This window comes from Gymnodraco acuticeps, unplaced genomic scaffold (assembly GCF_902827175.1).
Source record: "Gymnodraco acuticeps unplaced genomic scaffold, fGymAcu1.1, whole genome shotgun sequence".
NCBI lineage: Eukaryota > Metazoa > Chordata > Actinopteri > Perciformes > Bathydraconidae > Gymnodraco > Gymnodraco acuticeps.
In genome coordinates, this window is record NW_022991154.1 from 1,092,044 (window position 1) to 1,113,020 (window position 20,977).

Below are 20,977 nucleotides of genomic sequence, written 5' to 3' on the forward strand. Positions count from 1 at the left end.
GGACAGATCAAGGGTGCTTCGTCATAATGACCAACCCCTTGTGTCCTGGGCTAACCCTTATAAGGGCAAGCCTGTTACTAAGCAATGGCTCTCCCACTGGTTTGTGGAAGCAATTGCTTTGGGGCTCATACGAGTCAGAGTTCGCAGGCACTCTCGGGTCCGCGAGCTCTTTCGACTCAGGGTCTGGCTGCATCCTGGGCTCTGTCCAGGATGTCTCCCATCCAAGACATTGGTGCAGCGGCGAGCTGGTCCTCGCCGCTCACTTTTGTCCGCCTCTTAACAGGCTGGACGTTCTGCTCCCAGTGTGACTCAAGCTGTGCTGGGCACCTGGTTGAGTCAGAGCTCTACCTGTAAGTTCTGGTTGGTTTGGTGATTTTCGAGATAAGCTCGTCTGACAATACGGGAGCTACAATTTCCCATAGTGAGACATCGAACGGAGTGTTATGAATGAGAACTATAGGTTACTTACGTAACCCCAGTTCTCAGAGTAACATGAAGTGAGATGTCTCACCAGACGGCCCTCCTTGCTATGGTGAAGCGAGAAGAGGTGCTTATTTTGAATGACGCATGCGTCGTGGCGCAAGCTACTTATAGGGGGTGAATTCCCTGACGCTGACGTCAAGATCACCAGCCAATCAGGATTGGCATAATGAGATTGATGCTTCTGTTTGCTCATCCCATAGTGAGACATCTCACTTCATGTTACTCTGAGAACTGGGGTTACGTAAGTAACCTATAGTTTCTCAGGCTCCGGCAGCAACTTCGTGAGCGGCAACTTCGTAAGGCACTCGTGAGGGCATCTTGTCAAATCGTGTCATCTTCGTGTTATCATCGGTGCATTCACCCTCACTCTGATCGGGGTGAATGCCCGATGGCACCGATGATAACAAGATGCCCTCACGATGGCCTTACGAAGGGCAAAATTGACACACGAATTCAACACGAAAATGAACCTTTGCAAGGTCCTTCGGCTATTTTTTGGCATGCCAAAAATTTTGCCACTGCTCACCAAGTTGCTGTCGGAGCCTGAGAGACTCCACCGGCGGTCATAGCCTACGAAGGCTTAAGATGCCCTCACGAATGGCCCGATGTTGCTACGATCAGAGCGGAATTTGAACATTTCCTTTATCGTGTGTCCATCTGGTTGTTTTATTGCACAACAAAATCATGTAAACATATTATGTAAATAACCCAATTTGTGTTCTGTGAAACTGAAAAGGATATAATATATTATTTTGAAGGCGAGTTGACAGAAAGTTGTTGTTGCTATGGAAACAACACATGACGGAGAAAACGTAATATCTTCTACATATAAGACGGAGAAAGTAAAGAACAAAGTCTGAAAATATCAGTACAGTATCATAGTACTGTAACATAATTGTTTTTGTTACTTTCGTTGCAGTTGTATGTCTTAAATGTAATGTAAATGTTGCCTTCGTGTGTGGTTCAGGGCCATCTTCGTGCGAAATTCACAATTCCATATTCGTGTGTCCATCGGGTGTCAACTTCGGGACAGTGTGAGAGGGGCTTCAATGCTTGCATTAAAGGAAGGGTAGGTAATTCACTTCAGAAATATTTTTTGTTATATTCCATGGAATGCTCTTAATATCCCGATAGCAATGAATAAATGAAATGCTTTGACAATAAATATATACAAATACTTCATTCATCTGTGGAAGCCGTGGCGCTGTAAAAAGTCAGCCTCCCATCTCGTGCACAAACTTATCTCGTGCCCTCATTGGTCCTGTGCGCGTTCGTGTGTGTTGGAGGAGGGGAAGGAAGGGGCAGTTTCGGTTGTGTACTTTCAAATTCTAGCTTACTCGAGCTGGTTTCTCCATGCTTACCCTACCTTTAAGTTGCCGTACTATTGTAATGCCCTCTTCTGTGGCATACCAAATAAGTTATTAATAGGAAAACTTAGCACCCTGACCAGCTTGAATAAATACTAAAGATCTATCATTAAGAAGAAAATACTTTGCCATACTGCAAAGCACTTTGAGTAATATTTTATGTAAGAAAAATGCTTTATATTATATTATCATTATTGAAAAAGTGCAACATTTTTGGTTGAACAAGTAAATAAATGCATCATAGAAATTTCATGAAGAATACATTTTATTTCTGAAGCAGTCCAGCTGCCTGCAAACTTAATTTCACAAACAACAGATGCGATATTTATAAAACATAACATTATCACAGTAATTTCACGTCACATACATTCTACAGTGTAAGTTGTGAATATAAGTTAAAATCACACTTTATGTGTAAACTGATGCAAATACAGCAAAACAGTGTAATTTTCATTTACACACAAGTCCTGTGTGTATGAAAGCTGTGCAAAGTCTTCCAGTGGAAATCTGCACACAAATACATTCTGACAGCATCGTCCCTAAGAGATACATTAAATGTTTTGACATTCATCTCAGCCGGGAATGCAGTTAATCCTTAACACCATTCTTTTAAAGCGCATCATTTCCAAAAATACTTCATTTAAATAGTGCAGGTAATGGCCCCGTCAAGAAAATGCAACTGTAATCCAATCTGGTGGAAATGATCTGTGCACCGCCTTCAGCAGCATACAGCATCCAGCCTTATCATCCAAACTTCATTGGTGGTGAGCTCCCAGCACGGTCTAAAAATGGCTTCTTTTTTGCATTTGCCCTTACGCACCGTTATTGTTTATTCTCAGGATTTGCATTGAAGTATATTATCCCGTGTCAGTGCATGGAATGAACATCCTCAGCTCTTCACACAGTCACAGTGGTAAACAAATGACTTCAGGAGCCGGAGTCTAGTTTGACTAGGACTTAATGTGCTTGCCCTCTCCCCTGGCAGCTGCACTCAGTTCTTTGTAAAGGTCGGAGTAGATAAATCTGGGGTAGGAGTTGTTCTCCATCAGGCTGTATACCTTCCTCTGAGCTGACAGGAAGCAGGCGGTAGTTGGCTCATGGAGGCTCTCGGCAATGTCATTTTTGGTGTGGAAATCCAGGTTTATCTGTGACCAAATAAACAGTCATTATTAGCCTTTGAAATCCATTTTTAATAAGAACTTGGCACAATCATTCTGTTTAAAATACGTTTGATGAAACAAATACAAAAAAAAACACATTAATTTAGATGAATACTGAATGCTATAATGGCTACCTCTTTGGGAGCTTCATTTTGAATGAAATCCTCGTAAATACTGTTGGCCTTGGACGCCATCTCTTTCTTTGACGTGAGGATCCTGAACTCCTCACACGCCGTCCAAAACTCAATGTTCTCCTCGCAGTACTCAGACTTCAGGAAGATATAAAATGCAGCTTTTCCATCTGTGGGCGGGAGAAGGAAGAAGAAGAATAAGTGTTAAAGACAAGGCAAGCACCATGAGCTGAGGGAATCATCCACTCACTGTTTGCCCATTAGTGTAAGGTAAAGGAAGTGAAAAGCCATTATAGCAGCTTTGTTTTATTGGGGCCAATAAAGGGCATAAATTCAGCACACAATTGACCTTTGAGACTCTTTAATGTAATCGTGTACCAATAGTGCGTTGAATGACTCTTACATTTATGACTCAGTAGTCTGTCAAGTGACTGCGCCCACTGCTGCACGTCATCAGCTGTCGGCCTGAGGGAAGAAGACATGGATTGTTTTAGATCATCATAGAAGAGCAGACGACCACGTTTTAATGTAACTTTTAATTCACACTGCAAAATCCTTGAATTGAATAAAAACAATCTGATTGTTCATATAATAGCTAATAAATCATTGGCTTATTGTATGATTTTTAAGTTAAATATTATATAGGTTATTTTTGGAATATACACATTTAAGGAACTGGTGGAATTGCATTTGACTGCTTATACAAAAGGTAAAAGTGAATCTGAAAATGTGACAAATAAAAATGATTGGTTTTCGAATTTGTTGTTACTTTTACTTATACAGTGTGTCCATGCTGCCATGGGGATATCATTGAATTTAAACAATTTATATCAGACATAGTCATTGTTATCTGGCTTAGTTTGTTTATTAATAAATCAATACATTCATAACATGTTCAAACAGTATATGTCATAAGTCAAAAGAAGTGCATGTAAAAACTAAAACAGAAGTTGAATATAATTCACTATATTCAAATATAGTTCAATTCCAATGTAATTAAAAAAGAAAAAAACCTGTTTATTTCAAACTAAATAAACTATAACTACCAAACAAACAAAATAAAAAACATTCTTACAACAATGATCACAATAGAAAGGGTCTCACCTGTGAGGTCTGGTTGTCATCAGATGTAGAATTGACTTGGAAGAGTTTGTTTTCAAGAGAAATCGTATTCTGTTTCTCCAGTTTTTCCTCCTGGAAACAAAATGAAATCACTCATTAGATTTTTATAGCAGCATCATTCTGAGTTATATCTTTTACAAGACATCCATAACCCTGAATCATTCTTCAGCAAGACATTAACTTACTTTATCCCCTTTTCTGCAGCAAAGTCAGTGGGTTTCATACAGTCAGTAAAGGCCATGTTTTGGGATAACACACAGGCAAGGTTCTCTCTCATGGTTCAATCTCTTCTACTCCTCCTCCACTTGACAGGCAACTTTATAGTTTCTCTCTGCAGCCACCATCAGCAGTGTGGCAGGCAGGAGGCGGGCCTGGCATGGTCTTTAACGTGATTGGCTGTGGTTGCGTAAACAGTAACTTGGCCCGGTGTGACTCTCAGCCTGAGGCAATGATAGGCTGTCATTGCAAAAGTATTCCCTCCCCCAGGAGCCTCGGGGCTTCCATTATTTAAGAGTAAGGTCAAGATGTGACGCCTATAGGAGACTCAAGACCCTTATTTACTGAAATAAAGTTCAGTCAGGGGGTAATGGAACTTTACGCTCATCTTTCCTTGTGTTTTTCTTGCTTGTTTTACATTTTAAGAGCATTGTGGAAAAATCAACAGCTCTCTTCTGTATTTATGTACATTTACAAATCAGTTATTTATCACCTATTTTACTTGACTTGTGAAAGAACCACACAATAAAGTACTACTATATATAGAAAGTGCCTTTTCAGTTTGCCAGTAGCTGTCGCTTATCACTATCTCTGATGTACAACTGATTCATTGTGACTTTGCGACACTACCTGTAGTGTTCACATTGAATGAATTAGTCACACAGGGTGTGTATCAATGAAGCATTTGTTCTGTTGATGATGGCATGTCCAAATATGACAAGTTGGTACAAAGATGATGATGCAATATCCTCTTACTTCTATGAATGTTTAAAAAAAGAAATGCAAGCTCTGCTGAACACATCCCTCTCATATTCACCCCAGTTCATTAAACACGTTAATAGAAAACATTAGCTCTTAGGTCAACTGGGGACTTTTAAGGTTACATATTTGAAAATTATCGGCTACATTTGTTGATATGTAGAGGTTGTTTTTAGACGTCTATGTTATCCTATCAACAACAGCTACAACCTGAAACCTTGAAACGTCAGTCAGCAACACGCCAGTCAAGGATCTAACCATTTATAGCTAAAATGTGTATAGTTATATTGGGTGGAAAAAGCTTTGCTGTTTGAAGGAGCTTGAGGAATTCGTTGCTGCTAGGAGAACTGATCCCCCATCAACAAACACATGCATGAACATGAGATCTTATTAAAATCAACAATACCCCAAACTCTCAGCACCATAGGAGGAGGTTAGAGGGAGCAGCACTGGCACAAGGGTGTCAGTTGCGAGAAATGTCAGCTAATCAAGGTGCGTCTGTACCAATATGACTGAGATTGTGAAGCATGAATGAAACAGCTGATACTCATCAGCTGACTGAAGTTCACTGCTCCATCAGAAATCTTCCATTTGCTGACAGGCTGTTGAGAGGAAACATGTAACCTGGACATCTAAAACATGTAACTGTCAACCACTTCTAACTCAGTTCAACCTTGAAAAGTGAGGTCTGATTTAAGCAGCATGTTTTTGGCCTTGAGTGGGCTGAATAAGTTTCATAACAACGTTATAAGTTAGAGCTGTTTAGGATAAAGAAGATTCCAGTTTTTGAGTCAGTGACAAATTATTCACTCTTGTCTTGAGTTGTTTGGGACTTTCTTCACCAGCTAGTCACCACGTTTTGCCTCATTTCCTCTGCTTAATATGACATAGCTATACTCGATTCACCATTTTTTGTTTTCCTTTAGCAAAAGTTATGGATTGTACTTTACCTTGGTTGACAGGATAGTTATTGATTGTTTGCTGTGAACAACTTGAAGCAGGTAGACTTGAGCACTATAGCACGGCTATAATAATAATAATAATAATACAGCAATAATGTAACTTTTTGTTTCTGAGTTTCTCTATTTTGATGTTGTTGCTCATAGATGCCCATTGCTGCTGACACAATTGGACGACAAAACTAAAACTAATCCTTGGCTAGGAGCAAATCAAAACTACCAGAAGTATAATAAATATTCCCTGAACGATCAATGACAATGATAAAAGCTCATGTGATGAATTTAATTACATAAACATGCCAGAATTTACGTACAGTCCTGCACATCCTTTTATGCCCAAAACGGAAGCACTCTATTTCTTTCCGTTTTGTATAGGCATCAGGCTGCATATTAATCCATTGCGTAATCTTAAAATAATGTCTGCAAAACCAGTTTTTGTGCCAAGAAGACATCTAACCGCATCATCCTCACTTTGTACTATCCCTATGTTTCCATTCAGATGCTGTTTGCACACAAAGATGCGTCCATGAACATGTTGTTCATTCTATTACAGGTACAACTTGTCTGCATGACACAGAAGTAAACTGAAATCTAAAACTATTCCAAAATAAATATTAATTTGCACCACATGATGAATGCATGCTCTTGTTAGTTTAACAGATAGTCAATAACTGTAAACATTAAAAACAGTAATTAAATAATTTCCTATCAGTCTTGAGGCTTGAGAAAACTTACGTGCAAACTCATTATTCCAGTAACGTGTTGCTGGGCATCGCCATCATATCCCAGAAACATTGATGGTATTTCTATTGCGGAACACGACACGTATATGTACAGAAAAATAACAATTTGTTCTAGATTATCTGTGCAATAGCGTATATGCGTCACCTGCTGTGTTGTGATCATCATTGGCCTCTTTCTGCTCTCTCTGCTGGGTGAAAACACGGTGTTCATCCCATGTGTTTATTATGATGTGCAGACTGTGTGTAGGCAGACGTCTGTTTAGAAGTGGAGGAAAAGCAGAGCCAAGTTTCCACCAAGGCACGAGGTCTATTCAGAGTGCTTTACGCAGAAGGAGATTCCCAGCACTGGCTTGCAGATTGTGTCCTCTTTTGGGTTTGGGAATTGTGGCATTATTTTATTTTTTTGCTTTGCTGCTTCTAGTGCCAAAAGCATGTGCCTAAAGCTAGTATCAAGCTTCAAGTGCTTAAAGAAAGATATGCAAAACATCAAGGGTGGAAAAGAAGACATGTCTGCAAGGCAGACTGCATGCAACAGGAACTTTTGACAGAAAACACTTTAAATCAAGGAATAATAAAGAGGGCAAGGCAATGCACGGCAAGGCATAGAACAGACCCTTAAGTTACATGCAGATGTGGATCAAACCATGACTAAACAGAAAACCAGCACCATCTAAAGGAATGAGGGGATAAGGTGCAGGGCTAATAGAACAAGTGTAACTGATAAGGCCAGGACAGACAATCAAAACAGGCGGGGAAACACAAAGACATGAAGTAAAAACAGACATGACATAGGGCGAGAACATGTTTGTGTAATATGATATTCTCTGTTTTTACTTACTGCTTTTTTAATCCATTCCTTGTTGCCTTTCTGTTTTTGAACAGTTTAATTAACATAATATTCTTCCTTATTCCTTGTTCTTCACAATCTCTGGGCTAGGATACTACTATAATTTTTTTTTTCTGGGCCTCTTGAATAAGTAAAATGGGATTTTTTTCCATTGGATTGTGCACTTAAGCAGAAAAAAAAGCTTTGTGGCAAAGGAAATGTAACAATTGCTTTTTGTAAAAGATAATCCTCACAAATGAACACCTCTTTTATGATCTTCGATGACAGGTATTCACCAGAAGTAAAAACCTAAAGTTGAGCTAAAAACAAACTACACTTCAGTTGCCTAACTCACATCACCACCACAAAGCTAAAGGAGAACTAGTGTTCAGGTGATGACATTTAGAAAGTCTCATTTAGCCACTTATACCACTTCATGATTCACAAGTAAGGTATTTACTGATGTATTTTTATGTAAACAATCTAACCATTATTATGTCATGCCGCACTTTATTAGCACTTAGCTGAAGGCAGGCTAGTGTTCGCGTGAAGTTCATTTATGACTCTCATTTAGCCACTTGCTAGCAATATTCTCATTTACGACAGGTAAACGCTTAAAGTGGGGGATTAACCTACTTATTTTATATTTAAGAACATAATGTTTAAGTTGTTAAAGCTTGTGTAATCCACCTTATTTCAGACATCTAACCAACAATCTGTTCAAAAGAAACCCTTGACTTTGAAACAATGAAACTTCAAGTGCTAGCATGCTAACTCATTAGCATGACTCTTGGTGAAGGTTGACACATTGATGGCCTTTTTCCCGTTGTCCGACCCAAACGCAGAATGAGGAGAAGGGGTACAAAGTATGACAAAAGGCGCGCTTTATTCAATAAAAGCCGATGATAATGAAAACAATTCAAATCCATAAACCGGTAGCACGAGGAAGCAACCGGACAAAAAACCAACAGGGACAAACATGGAGGTGCAAGGAAGACGTCGACCGAGCATGGAGCAATGGGGAAGACTAGATTAAATAGACAGAAGGGTAATCACTGGACAAGACACAGCTGGGCAGGGAAGGCAGAAACACAAGGGCAACAGGTGAACCCAATGAGACAATCAGACACAGGAGGGCAAACACAGGAAGGAAGACCAGACAAAGGGAGAACAGAATTTCTAAATAAAACCGGAATATAAAACTAAAATCACGACACCCTTTTAGAATCTATCTTTGTGCATACTGAGACCAGCAGTGGTGAAGTGTGTTTTGACTTGACTGTGCCCTCCCCTTCCTGTATATTTCAATGTCGGGCAGGCTATGACAGGGATCCTGGGAAAGGCTTAATATTGGATGGGAAGGCATCTCTATGGCGACTGATACATGTTCTGATATGTTGGGTTGTTTTTGTGTTATAGTAAGCAACATAATGGCTGGCTTGTTGGAAGCAGAATCAGGTCATGGCATGTTTTATGAAGCTTCAACTGCAGGAAAATACTTGCTTAAATGGATGAGAAGGTATGCAAACTTTCTTTCTATTTTTATAGAAATGTAATCATTCAATCCTACAACACCTACTTACATGTTGAACAGATATACAGTAGCTGTCAGTGTTAAAACGTACTATCTGGTCCACAGGGAGAAATGCAGTCGATCAACAACACATAAAGGACAAATCACAGCAATAAAAACACACAGAGAAGGAAATACAAGGATTTTATATTTCTCAGGGGTCAGCCAAAGCTGGTAAAAATCCACTGTGTGACACCAATAAAATGCAATAGCCTACCAATAAACCCAGAAATATTCCTTTAGTCAATACAACACAAGGTTTAAAAAAAATATGAACTCAGCTGGGCCCAGCACAAGACTGTTCTGTGCAGCATTTTTAACTGTTCAGATTAGCCTATTTTTATCATTAATTTTTATGTGATTTAAGAGATAACTTGGCATTTTGGGAAATCTGGTTTTCTAATTGTCAATATTAGGAATAATTGATGCGGCAGGCTGTCTGGATGATCTGATTTAAGTAAGACTAATGAAGTGGCAGTATTGTCTTGCAACAAGGCTTATACCATGTCCTGACACCAGCTGAAAACCAACACACTCTCACTCCCTAAGCGTCCAGGAGCGGCGCTTGGTCAGGATCCCGTGGCGTCCAGTTGTGACGCGCCGAGGCTCCTTCAGCTTCATAAACGGACGCAAAGAGCTTTCAACTGATTGCAATGTATTCCCATCGGCGGCGGTATATGACGCTTAGGGAAGCACTGCATCCATTTATGTCGGCAGCTCTTAAAGGCTATATCACGGTCAAATCAATCGACAGTCGATTGATTTGACAGTGATATCTCCACTACTAATAAACTCAAAAACACCAGATTACCTTTGTTAATTAAACGACATTGATAGGTTTAAATTGTGTACAATGCTTTTGTGTTTTTCCCCTTCAATTCTGAGAAACAACTTGTTTTCTCTGAAATGTGGAGCGCCAAAGAGACTATACTACCCACAATCCCCAGCTATTGTTGTGACGACGCCTGTCCGCTTTGCGACAAACTCTGTGATTAATCTTCAAGCTCTGGGATTGGATGTTGGAGTGGCAGTGCGCCAACGTTACGCCGAGCGTCAAGCTCTTTGAAATGGAACGAAACCCACGGCAGACTATTCAAAACTGGACTTGAACGCCCCCCAGAACTACACATGCTGGCTATTGTGTTTCGCAACATGTTCTCTATGGCACAATGGAATTGTAGTTTTAAAAGAAGTTTTCGTTTTTCCCAAAATTAGAAGTTGCCAGTATTAAACTGTGTACAGCCCTGGAGGTTTAGGCGATAGGAAACACATTGGTTTGTACACATTTAAAACATGTAATTACTAAATGGGTGAAAATCGCTTGTATCCATAATGGGCAGCATATGACAGCTCATTGTTACTTTGTAATTCTACTCCACTACAATTCAGAGGTTAACCTGGTATTTTTACTCCATTACATTTATTTTAGTTACTTTGCAGATTCTGATTAATGATGTGAAATATAAACAACCCTTAAAGCAGACTTTAGTTACACCTGAGTAAAAATCAGGGAAAAGTGATTGTCAAGTGCCAACAATCAGGAGAGATATTTGATTGTTGGTGCTTGAGAAGACTAAACATTTATCTGCAGATCTCTATAAAGTATATTCATTACTCGTTATTCTCTACTAATAGTTAATTAAAAACGGTATAATTGCTATTTTGCACATCCCTTTCAAGATTTTCAAAGGTTTATTGACATATCATATACACAACTACAGTGTAGTTATGCAATGAATGAAACACTTGGGTCACAGGTTCCTCAACAGTGCATGACAAGACATCTATCAATATGTGTGTATACCTCCACCATTAAACTGTCAAATTCTGCACATTTCTTATACTATCTACATACATAAGAGTATAATTAATGTGTATAATATCAGTGAAAATATGTGCTTCGACATAGTTAACATTGCAGGAAAGCAATATATTACACGTTAAATACTTTGTCAGGCTTAATATTTATCTGTAGATAGATACCCCCAAAGCTTTTTTCTTATTTGAAAGAAGACCTTAACCTAAAGTATTCTTTAATGTGTTAATAAAGGTTAATTAGTTTGTCTGTTTTGCACATCCTCATATTAATATAATAATAATAATAATAATAATAATAATAGCTTAGATTTATATAACGCCTTTCATGGGACCCAAGGTCACTTTACAAGGAAGATATCTGTGTACATCCAGCACTCAACTGTTTTATTGTAGAGATCACTTACAGTATCTTCTTGATTTTTTATATTCTATATTTCTATCATTGACCTTCTACTTTCCCCCTATGAAAGTATGTACTCTTAATATTTTTTTCATCAAATAACATTATTCAACAAAGATAATTCAATAACGTGCTTTAACCACTAGGCGGTGCACACAAGGTACACACAGCATACTAATAATAACTTTGTATTATTAGTGTAGGACACTTATGTATGTATAACATCTGAAGATGTGTAGTTTTATTCATGTTTTTACATAATTTTACAGAATATTGCTATACTACTATACTATTTCTCATGCTTTACTTCTACACATTAATATCTGATTTGTAAAACATCACAGACAGAAAGCCATATCCGTCATTTAATGGTAAGCTATTGAAATTGTGATTCCATAGATGTGTCTCCCATTACCCAAATCCCCTGACTATTCTCTCAACTCAGTATTTACATTCTTATATCGGGGGAATCAATTAAATTTATTATTTATTTACGTACATATTCCCTATCATGTCTTTTTTAAGTCCCATTTATTGTTTTTATTGTTTTTATAGTGTCTTGTTGTTTTTATATTGTCTTGTTGTTGCATGTTGGCACCTTGAGTTTATTGTGATTTCGTTGTACCTGTACAATGACAAAATTAAAGATCTATCTATCGATCTATCTATATTCAAAGAAAATCAGTAATATCTTTACAAACGTGCATTGCGGCTAAAACATCCAATCAGCGAGCTGAGGATCTTTCCTGCGTCTGTTTCCGGTATTGTTCCTGTAATGAGAGTTCACATTTATGCTACATTGAAGGGTGGAATTGACTACAAATCTTCAGAAACATAATTTGCTTCTGATATAACTCATAGCAAATAAAGTATACAAGTAATAAAAAGATAAAACACTGGCATGTAATTTATGTTAGAATAAATAGAATGGTTTTGAGTAATAGATGAGAGTAAAATCTACGTCACTTTTTTTGTATGAATTTATGTTTCATCCAATCACAGAGCTTGTTGACTTATCACGAGGTTTGTCAAAGCGTTGTCACAACAATAGCTGGGGATTGTGGGTAGTGTAGTCTCTTTGGCGCTCCACATTTCAGAGAAAACAAGTTGTTTCTCAGAGTTGAAGGGGAAAAACACAAAAGCATTGCACACAATTTAAACCTATCAATGTCGTTTAATTAACAAAGGTAATCTGGTGTTTTTGAGTTGATGAGTAGTGGAGATATCACTGTCAAATCGACAGTAAGGAGAATACTTACTTCCGGGTGTACAATTCTCCGTTATCCAATGGGAATGGACACTCACATTGCCTTTAAGAGCTGCCGACATAAATGGATGCGGTGCTTCCCTAAGCGTGAAATACCGCCGCCGATAGGAATACATTGCAATCAGTTGAAAGCTCTTTGCGTCCGTTTATGAAGTTGAAGGAGCCTCGGCGCGTCACAACTGGACGCCACGGGACCCTGACCAAGCGTCGCTCCTGGACGCTTAGGGAGTGAGAGTGTGTTCAGAGACAATAAGTTATGTTGTGGCTTTTCTGTTGGCTTCCATCATGGAGGCTAGAGCCAGTGGAATCACCATAGTGGATATTTGAAAACAGTCTTCATTAGTCATACTTTGTCCGTTCTTCTCCACTTGAGGGTTGAGCAAATAAGATTGATTGATTTAATTTCCCTTTCCTCTCGCGAATGGCCGACAAATTGGCAAAAATGTGCATATGCCAGCAAAGATGTAGTGCTTTCCAGGAAATCCCGATACGGAAACACGGAACGTGTAACGTGAAACGTGCCAACTAAAACATTACCTATCAAATTTTTTTATTGGCTTGTTTAATATATATAATGAACAGATTCACAAGTTTAGAAGCTTTAATGTGTTAGTAAAGTTGTAAGATGAAAACACAAAGTCCATGCAAACCGGACACCACAGGGTAGAGATCTGTCAATCATAAGGTATAGCCCTAAATCATACACTGTTTATCATCTGTATATTACTTTAGATGGGTTTGTAATTCACAAAATGAATAGGGATTGAGACCATAAACTGATTAGGAAAATGTTTAATTACAATAGCTTATAAATCAACTGGGATGTAGGATAATCTTTTCATAGACGCACTCCGCTCTGCATCAGCCAAACAGCTCGCTGCACCCGCACTGCGAGGGGGACCCAAGTTCCCATCAGCAAAAACACGTGGGTTTGCTATCCTGGCTCCAAAATGGTGGAATGAGCTCCCCATTGACATCAGGACAGCAGAATTAAAGCTTACATATCTTCCGGCGCAGACTGAAAACTCATCTCTTTCGACTCCACTTCGAGCGATAGAATTATTAACAAAGCACTTATATACTAATAAAGGACTGGCTTATCTAAAGCCAGTTGAGTAGCACTTGAAATGTTTTTGCTCTATGAAACCTGATGTACTTTTATGATTCTGTTTTCTTCAAGTTTGTATCTTGTTGGTCGAACGCACTTATTGTAAGTCGCTTTGGATAAAAGCGTCAGCTAAATGCAATGTAATGTAATGTCATGTAATGTAATAGACTTCTATAGAAAGTGACTTATTTTTGCAACCAAAACTTTTATAGTTTGAACGTAATGTGATGTAAATGTAGCTTGTCAGTAATCAGCTAACATGGGAGGGTCATTAGCTGATTAAGCCATGCAGCTTTATAGCATTGTTTTCAGAATAAAAATACATTGACTCCCTAATTGTCCCATTCCCTGAGCCAGTTTGTCACAAAAGTGATTCTGACTCCTTCTTCTGTTCGATTGTTGATGCATCCTCATTACCTGAGGCAATTTTAATAGGTGATTCAAAAAAATATAATTGTTCCGTTAGTAACAAGAACTTAAGCTCAAAATGTGTAAGAAAACCCTCAGAGCTTATTCTTTTAGATATTATATTGGAGGTTGCAGAACACATTTGACTCACTTGCCTTATTGAGCCCATTAACCTGTTAAGCCCGAAGGTCCCAGCCGGCGGGGACCCTGTTTTTTTTTTTCACGACACTGTGTCTCAGGGTATCTTAATATTTAAAAACCTATTAATGTGTTATACCAGATTAACGAGAAGAATCTCAGCTAACTAACTATACGAACCATTTTTACCGAAACAAAACACAAGTCTCACAAGAAGCGTTAGCATTAGCCCTTAGCTAAAACGGGCAGATGCTACTTCCGGTGCTAACTAGCAAAAACGATCTTTAAAACTTAATATTTTCTGCACAAACTACATATCATCTGAAAGCTGATACTCCACAGATTATTTTGTTATAAGTATCATCACTGTAGGAAACAAACTCACTGAGATATCAGCCAGAACAGAGAAGAAAAAAACAACTGTTTTCAAAACCATAACAATAATTATGTTTTACCGTTGCTGTTTTGTGATCAAAGCTCTTGTTCAAGGGAATAAAAACGCTGTTTAAGGTTCATCCAATGTCTATTAGTCACTTTAGAATTGTTCCTGATAATCTATCATTACATTCATGGCAGCAGAGTAGGTAAAAAGTTTCGCAGTCCCGAGCTAATGCTGTCTCACATGCTGTTTACGCAAACCTCTCTCTACTTGACGTAAGTGTTTAGCGGGACTTACTAACTGTCACTCGATTATATTGGCTCTAACGGTTCAGAAAAGGTGTCAATCACCGAAATCGACCAATGGGTTCCAAAGATATGATCCTGCGTAGTATAAACTACGCCCGCTCCGGCTTCATTACGCATTACGCAGCCAGAAGGGAGAGTTTCACCACTGAGGCGAGCAGGTGCTAGAGATGCTAGCTGACGATAGCTCATACCAGATGACTCGTCGTCGGATGATGAAGATCTCCTCCAGCCAGACCAGGATCCGGACAGTAGTGACTCGGATGTTGAACTTCCACCACGGGAAAGGAATGTAATCTCTCTGTTTTTATATATTACTTATGTGTTTGGTGGAACTACGTCACAGTGCTAGCTTAGCCAAGAAGCTACAGGAATGATTAGGCAAAATGCTAAATAGTGTTACTTGTCTTTTTGGAGTTACATTTTCTAAATGAATGGCCAGTGAATGAATATACATGTGTTTACTTATTTATTTGGTGTAATATTATTCATTTATAGTCCAATATTATCCTATAAGTATAAGCCAGTGAATTAATCTAATCTCTTTGTTTTTCCACATTTGTTAGATGAGGAGTGACCCCAGCAGGACAAAGCCACACACCCAGAAGACTTTCAGGGAGCAGCTTGCTGCAGAATTGTTGGAGTTTGCTGAAGGCCCTGCTGAAGGCCCTGCACCTCCACCTCCACCACCCCCTCCTCCACCACTCACATGCATGTCCGAGTATTATGGGGAAGATGCCACCAAGGTCAGGAAGAACTGCAGGAGTTGCCTAGATGCTGGACTCAAAAGGGTGAAGACACCTGTGTACTGCAGGAAGTGCCAGGTTCCTCTGTGCTTCACTGTCAAAAAGAACTGTTTCAGGGAGTGGCATGACCTAAATACTGGAACATTCAGGTAGGTATAAAGTTCAGGTAGGTATAACGTTTTGCGAGTGTTTATTTAAAAAAAAATACTTAAATATTTGTTGTTTTTACAAACCTACAGTGTGTTGGTAAAATGTTTGAAATACATCTGCCCCAGTTGGTGTCAAATGTTACCTATGTTTCTGTTTTTTTTTTATTGTGCAAGTACACCTACACACAATGACCTACAGTGTGGTTTTATTGTATAGTGCGTTGGTACAGTTACATACACACAGCTACACTTACACATACACACCTACACATACCCACACAGCTACACACACCTACACATACAGTACCCACACAGCTACACTTACACACACTTACACACACACACACACACACACACACACACACACACACACACACACACACACACACACACACACACACACACACACACACACACACACACACACACACACACACACACAAACATATTTAAAAAAAAATAATATATATATATATATATATATATATACATTTTTTTTTTTTTTTGGGTGGAATGAATACCTATAGTGATTATTCAATGTAATACAATAATTGTTATAGTCTGGTACCTGAAAAAGGTCAAATGGCACTGATAAAACTAAATGTGCCCAAATGTGCCCAAAGCTTATTCCGCCTGGACTTTATTTTCATAAACCTCTCTAAAAAGGGCAAATGTCACTTGTTTTGCCTCAATCTTGATACAGGGTACTTATTATATGTTATACTTTGGATTCCTAAAGCTTTTAGGCTACTAACCCATCATTCAAGGTTGGTCTTCACTATAAGTAATGGGTTTTCTAGGCGGAGACAGGAATTTACATTTTTTTGCTATGTTCCATCTGAATTTACTCTGACACAGAAAAATCTATATATTGATTCTGAGACTTCTACATCGAACTCACAGATGTAACCTTGCTTTGATAACAACAATTATTCATATAAACCTTTTAGAAGTGAAGTTATAGTCATTTGTTCTGGGAATGTCATTTTCGAGCCTGAAACCTGAAAAACAGGCTCGGGGTTTAACAGGTTAAAGTTGACACATGTCAATTTCTTCAAGTTTTCAGCCCAAAGACAGACTCACCCACACACACATTGATTACTTTTTTTTCTTGACCTTTAAATGTCAAGAAAACCACATAGTCTACTTCTGTTAAAAGGTACAATGTTTCATTCTGCTGTGTTACTACATTTCAAGGAAAAATCTAATTTCTCACAATGACTAATTTCATAAGAAACTGGAAGTCCAGACCTTCCTGTTCCTGAAGCAGCACAACGCACTTGTGCACTTTATTTCCACAGCCCTTAAGTAATAATAAAAAAGCTACAACAGGAAACTGTAAGCACTGAAAATCCTTTGTTGGACATCACAAAGTTGAAAACCTCTAATGCTTTTAATATATAGTGACTTTTAACTGTATATATGTACTCACTTTCTCATGTTGAATACCCTGCCCTTTCTTATCTTAAATGCTGAACATGATTGAATATAAGAGACCAGAAGCACTACTTATAAATAACCATACTGTATATTAATTTAGTCACTTTGTAGGATGTAGTGTTGAGTCTTGCCAAAAACTGCACTGCAGTTGCTTCTTCACAACAGTGAAAATAAGTCTTTGGCCAAGCAGAACTTGGCAAAGCCTTTATGTTTCCATGCTTATGCAATGGGGTATTGCTTCAAACATACAACAGACAATCATTACGAAAGCATCCCATTAATTTTTCTAATGCTATGTTTTAGGATCTATTTCTATTTCAAGTGTGTTGCTGTCTTTTTTGTATAAACAGCATGGCCACATTTCACAAAGCACGAAATGCTGTAATGGGAAAAACGAGGGACCAGGAACAGGTGTGTGTGTGTGTGTGTGTATGATAGGGTTTGAGTGTGTGCGTTACAAAATATTTTCGCTGTCACAGTTCCAAGAAAGAAACCTAAATAATTTAATTTAGTTCAAATCACTAACATTTTAACAAGCACTTCAACACGGCAACAAACATTGTACTCAAATAGTGACATTTAACAATAAATAAACCATTGCTTGACTTTTAAGTTCAATTAACTAGTATCTCCTAAGAATACATTCAAACAACGTGCTTTGAAAGGCAACAATAAGCATATTCGCAGGCTATACAAGAGGATTTAACATCCCATCATGCAAGGTGAAACATCCAATCTCTATAATAATTCAACTCAAGTAGTTTATTACATTAAATCACAACTCTTGACACGTCAGTGCTGTAAGAATTTGGTTTAGACTAAGAGAACGACCAGTAGTCGTGTGCTGAGGAAGTAAATTAGAAACCACTGGCTGTAAAAGGGAACTTCTTAGTTTCTGTAGTGCAGAATTTTGTTGAGATTCCACACAAATAATGTGCATGATTACGTTTGTTAGCATACAAAATATATATTTGTTTTGGATTTCTATTTTTTCTATTATATTAATAAATGATAGGCAGCTTAAATATAAAGAAAATAAAGTCTGTATCAATTTTAAACCCCATATCTGTCCAATCTAAAAAAAAGTCTTCCTTTTAAAGTATCCCAGAATGCCTCTTGCAGAACTAAGTGGCCTTCTGCAACCCTTTACTAAAGGATGACAGATCACCACTGACTGTCCGCTTTGGATTTGTTGTCTCCCTTAGTGCTGTCATTAGATAATCGGTCTAATTTCTTTTTGGGACAGCTCATCCTGTGTCAGTGGCAGTTAAACACTCAGCTAAATACTCACTTCCACTCCCTCAGATACAAACACTCAACTAATGGAGTGTGACCGGTGCATCTCACATCCTCTATCTGAATCTGCACAGGAAACACCTCCGCAAAGAAGGCCAAAGGAGGTCCGCTGCACAGTTTGCTGACGCAGCTCCACAGTCAAAGCGGGCATCATGGCCTCACTGATTCATTCATTGTCAAAAGAGTTCAATTCCTCTGCGTACACAGACTTATCATCCAGTGCAAACACACACTGCAGGGTCATAATTGTTAAGGCTGCTTGCTGCTTCTTTTTGTAACACAGTCCTCAGATGATAAGGAGCCATTTACTTCTGTGGCAACGCCAAAGCCTCTGCATGTGTTCGTGTGGCACGCGGTGTTCAACCCTTCTCCCTTCTTTGTTGTTGGCCCTTCCTCCTGAAGGAGCTCAAACATTTCCAGTTATGGGTTTTTAAGTCCGTTCTCTTCTTCTCCCCTTGACCGAGTATTCATCCCTTTGTGGCGTCGGCGGAGAGGTTTTCCAGCAGAGTTCTATAAATGTCCGAGCGGAGGAACCGCGGGTACGAGTCTCTTTCCATCAGCCCGTAAACTATCTTCTGAGCATCGTCAAAGCAGTGCATGGTGGGAGTCTTGACGTTCCTTTTGATCTGCTCTCGGGTGTGATAGTCAATGTTGATCTGGAATGAGGCAGAGAGATAGGAATGAGGGGATTTGAGCCAAGAGCGAGGGATTTCAGGCTTATCATGTGAGCTGGCACTTTTTCCTTTTAATACTTTCAGTGCTCATTTATCTGATATAGCAGCATATAAGTTAAATATATGTTATAGTGTTTGTGTATGAATGTATGAAGATTGGTTGTACCTCTTTAGGAGATTCTGCTTTGATGAACTGCTCATGAATCTTCTTGGCTCTTGAGGACATTCTGAATGAAGACTTGATTTTCTTGTAGTCCTCACAGGTGAGCCAGAACTCAATATTCTCATCGCTGTACTCAGATTTGAGAAAGTTGCGAAAAGTGGCCAATCCATCTGTAAAAAAAAACACACAAGTGTTCTCCTTAAACTCTTATTCACCCAAATGTAATATTCAATTTGAACAGTATTCTCATCATGGAGGGAAAAGCAACCTACATTTAGAATCGAGAAGCCTTTCCAGTGACTGTGACCATTGTTGGGTATCTTCTAAACTTAGCCTGCTGGGAGAGAATGCAAGTTAGATTACTCAACCAGAATCAAATTTGGGTAAAATAAAACTTGGGGTGAACTATGAGGGCTACAAGGACGCAGAAGCAGTCTAATAAAAGGAAATCATAGCAGATGTGCTTATCAAATTCATGAAAAATGTCCAACCATGGGATATAGTTGTGTGCATGCGTCCTTTGCCAAAGCAAACATGGTGTCTCTAGTTCATTTGAATCCTTTCATGATGCCATAGATGGAAATGATAGGAGCAGGCTGGCTATTTTAAAACCGAAATGTATGCAAAACACTCCATAAGTCTCCTTACCTCTCGGAGCTTGATGAGTGTGAGAACATGCACTGCAGTCGGCACATAAAGTTCTTTCCGCTGTGTAGAGATAAGAAAGACATGAATACATCCCTATTGGATTTGCTGTTCAATTAGTTTCCAGTAAAGCATGTTGGGCATGTTAGTAATGAAAGGAGAGCATGTGGTACAGTTAGATAACATTATTAACTTATGCTATTTTCAGGAGATACCATTAGGGATCTATACAATTCCTGCTATAAAAGGGTTTGACGAGAGAACCGAATAAGCAAACCATCAATTATTAAAAACATATTCATTGTTTTTCATCAAGAACCAAGTCAGCGTATTTATTGGAAACCACCGGCAAAACTTTAACTCACATGTTCTTGTTTGTCTTCCTGTCATCTTGGTCCATGATGAAGTGTTGTGGTTCGTCGATTAGGCTGGGCATTGTGTTGTTAAGTCCACACTCTCAGGCTCTGGGTCCTGGTCATGCTGCGGCTGAGAGACACTTAGGAGGGTTCCCCCTGCGACGCAGCTTTTTATACCAAGGTTTCCTGTTGCTATGTACAGGGGCTGCTGGGATACATCAGCAGCTTAGCCCAGACTGAAGAGGAAGCACCCCATCCTCCTCCTTCTCCTCTCCTCCTACCTCCCTGTTAAAAACAACACATACTCACACTGCACTGCATGTACACCTCCCCCCTCTTGATGCCT

General features: G+C 38.9%; 2 protein-coding genes across 2 annotated transcripts; both read right to left on the reverse strand.

The window, feature by feature from the left end:
* Positions 1-2,097: 2,097 nt before the first annotated feature.
* On the reverse strand, positions 2,098-4,573 carry LOC117560561 (regulator of G-protein signaling 21-like). The gene is made up of 5 exons (XM_034237476.1): positions 4,449-4,573; positions 4,246-4,335; positions 3,545-3,606; positions 3,145-3,311; positions 2,098-2,995 (listed from the first exon to the last, which is right to left on the reverse strand). The coding sequence occupies exons 1-5, from the start codon at positions 4,538-4,540 to the stop codon at positions 2,801-2,803; spliced, it is 606 nt and encodes a 201-aa protein (XP_034093367.1). The 5' UTR covers positions 4,541-4,573; the 3' UTR covers positions 2,098-2,800.
* A 13,397-nt stretch (positions 4,574-17,970) lies between these two features.
* Positions 17,971-20,977, reverse strand: LOC117560455 (regulator of G-protein signaling 21-like). The gene is made up of 5 exons (XM_034237306.1): positions 20,641-20,977; positions 20,279-20,338; positions 19,903-19,967; positions 19,634-19,800; positions 17,971-19,449 (listed from the first exon to the last, which is right to left on the reverse strand). Exons 1-5 carry the CDS (start codon positions 20,709-20,711, stop codon positions 19,261-19,263), a joined length of 552 nt encoding a protein of 183 aa, XP_034093197.1. The 5' UTR covers positions 20,712-20,977; the 3' UTR covers positions 17,971-19,260.

Excerpts from the sequence above, each read along its gene's own strand:
- LOC117560561 (XM_034237476.1), bottom strand. The coding sequence starts at position 4,540 with ATGAGAGAGAACCTTGCCTGTGTGTTATCCCAAAACATGGCCTTTACT. Across the intron at positions 4,336-4,448 it reads GCTGCAGAAAAGGGGATAAA|GAGGAAAAACTGGAGAAACA; the intron begins GTAAGTTAATGT and ends TTTTGTTTCCAG. Across the intron at positions 2,996-3,144 it reads AAAATGAAGCTCCCAAAGAG|ATAAACCTGGATTTCCACAC; the intron begins GTAGCCATTATA and ends ATTTGGTCACAG.
- LOC117560455 (XM_034237306.1), bottom strand. The coding sequence starts at position 20,711 with ATGCCCAGCCTAATCGACGAACCACAACACTTCATCATGGACCAAGAT. Across the intron at positions 19,968-20,278 it reads CACTCATCAAGCTCCGAGAG|CAGGCTAAGTTTAGAAGATA; the intron begins GTAAGGAGACTT and ends ATTCTCTCCCAG. Across the intron at positions 19,450-19,633 it reads AAGCAGAATCTCCTAAAGAG|ATCAACATTGACTATCACAC; the intron begins GTACAACCAATC and ends GCCTCATTCCAG.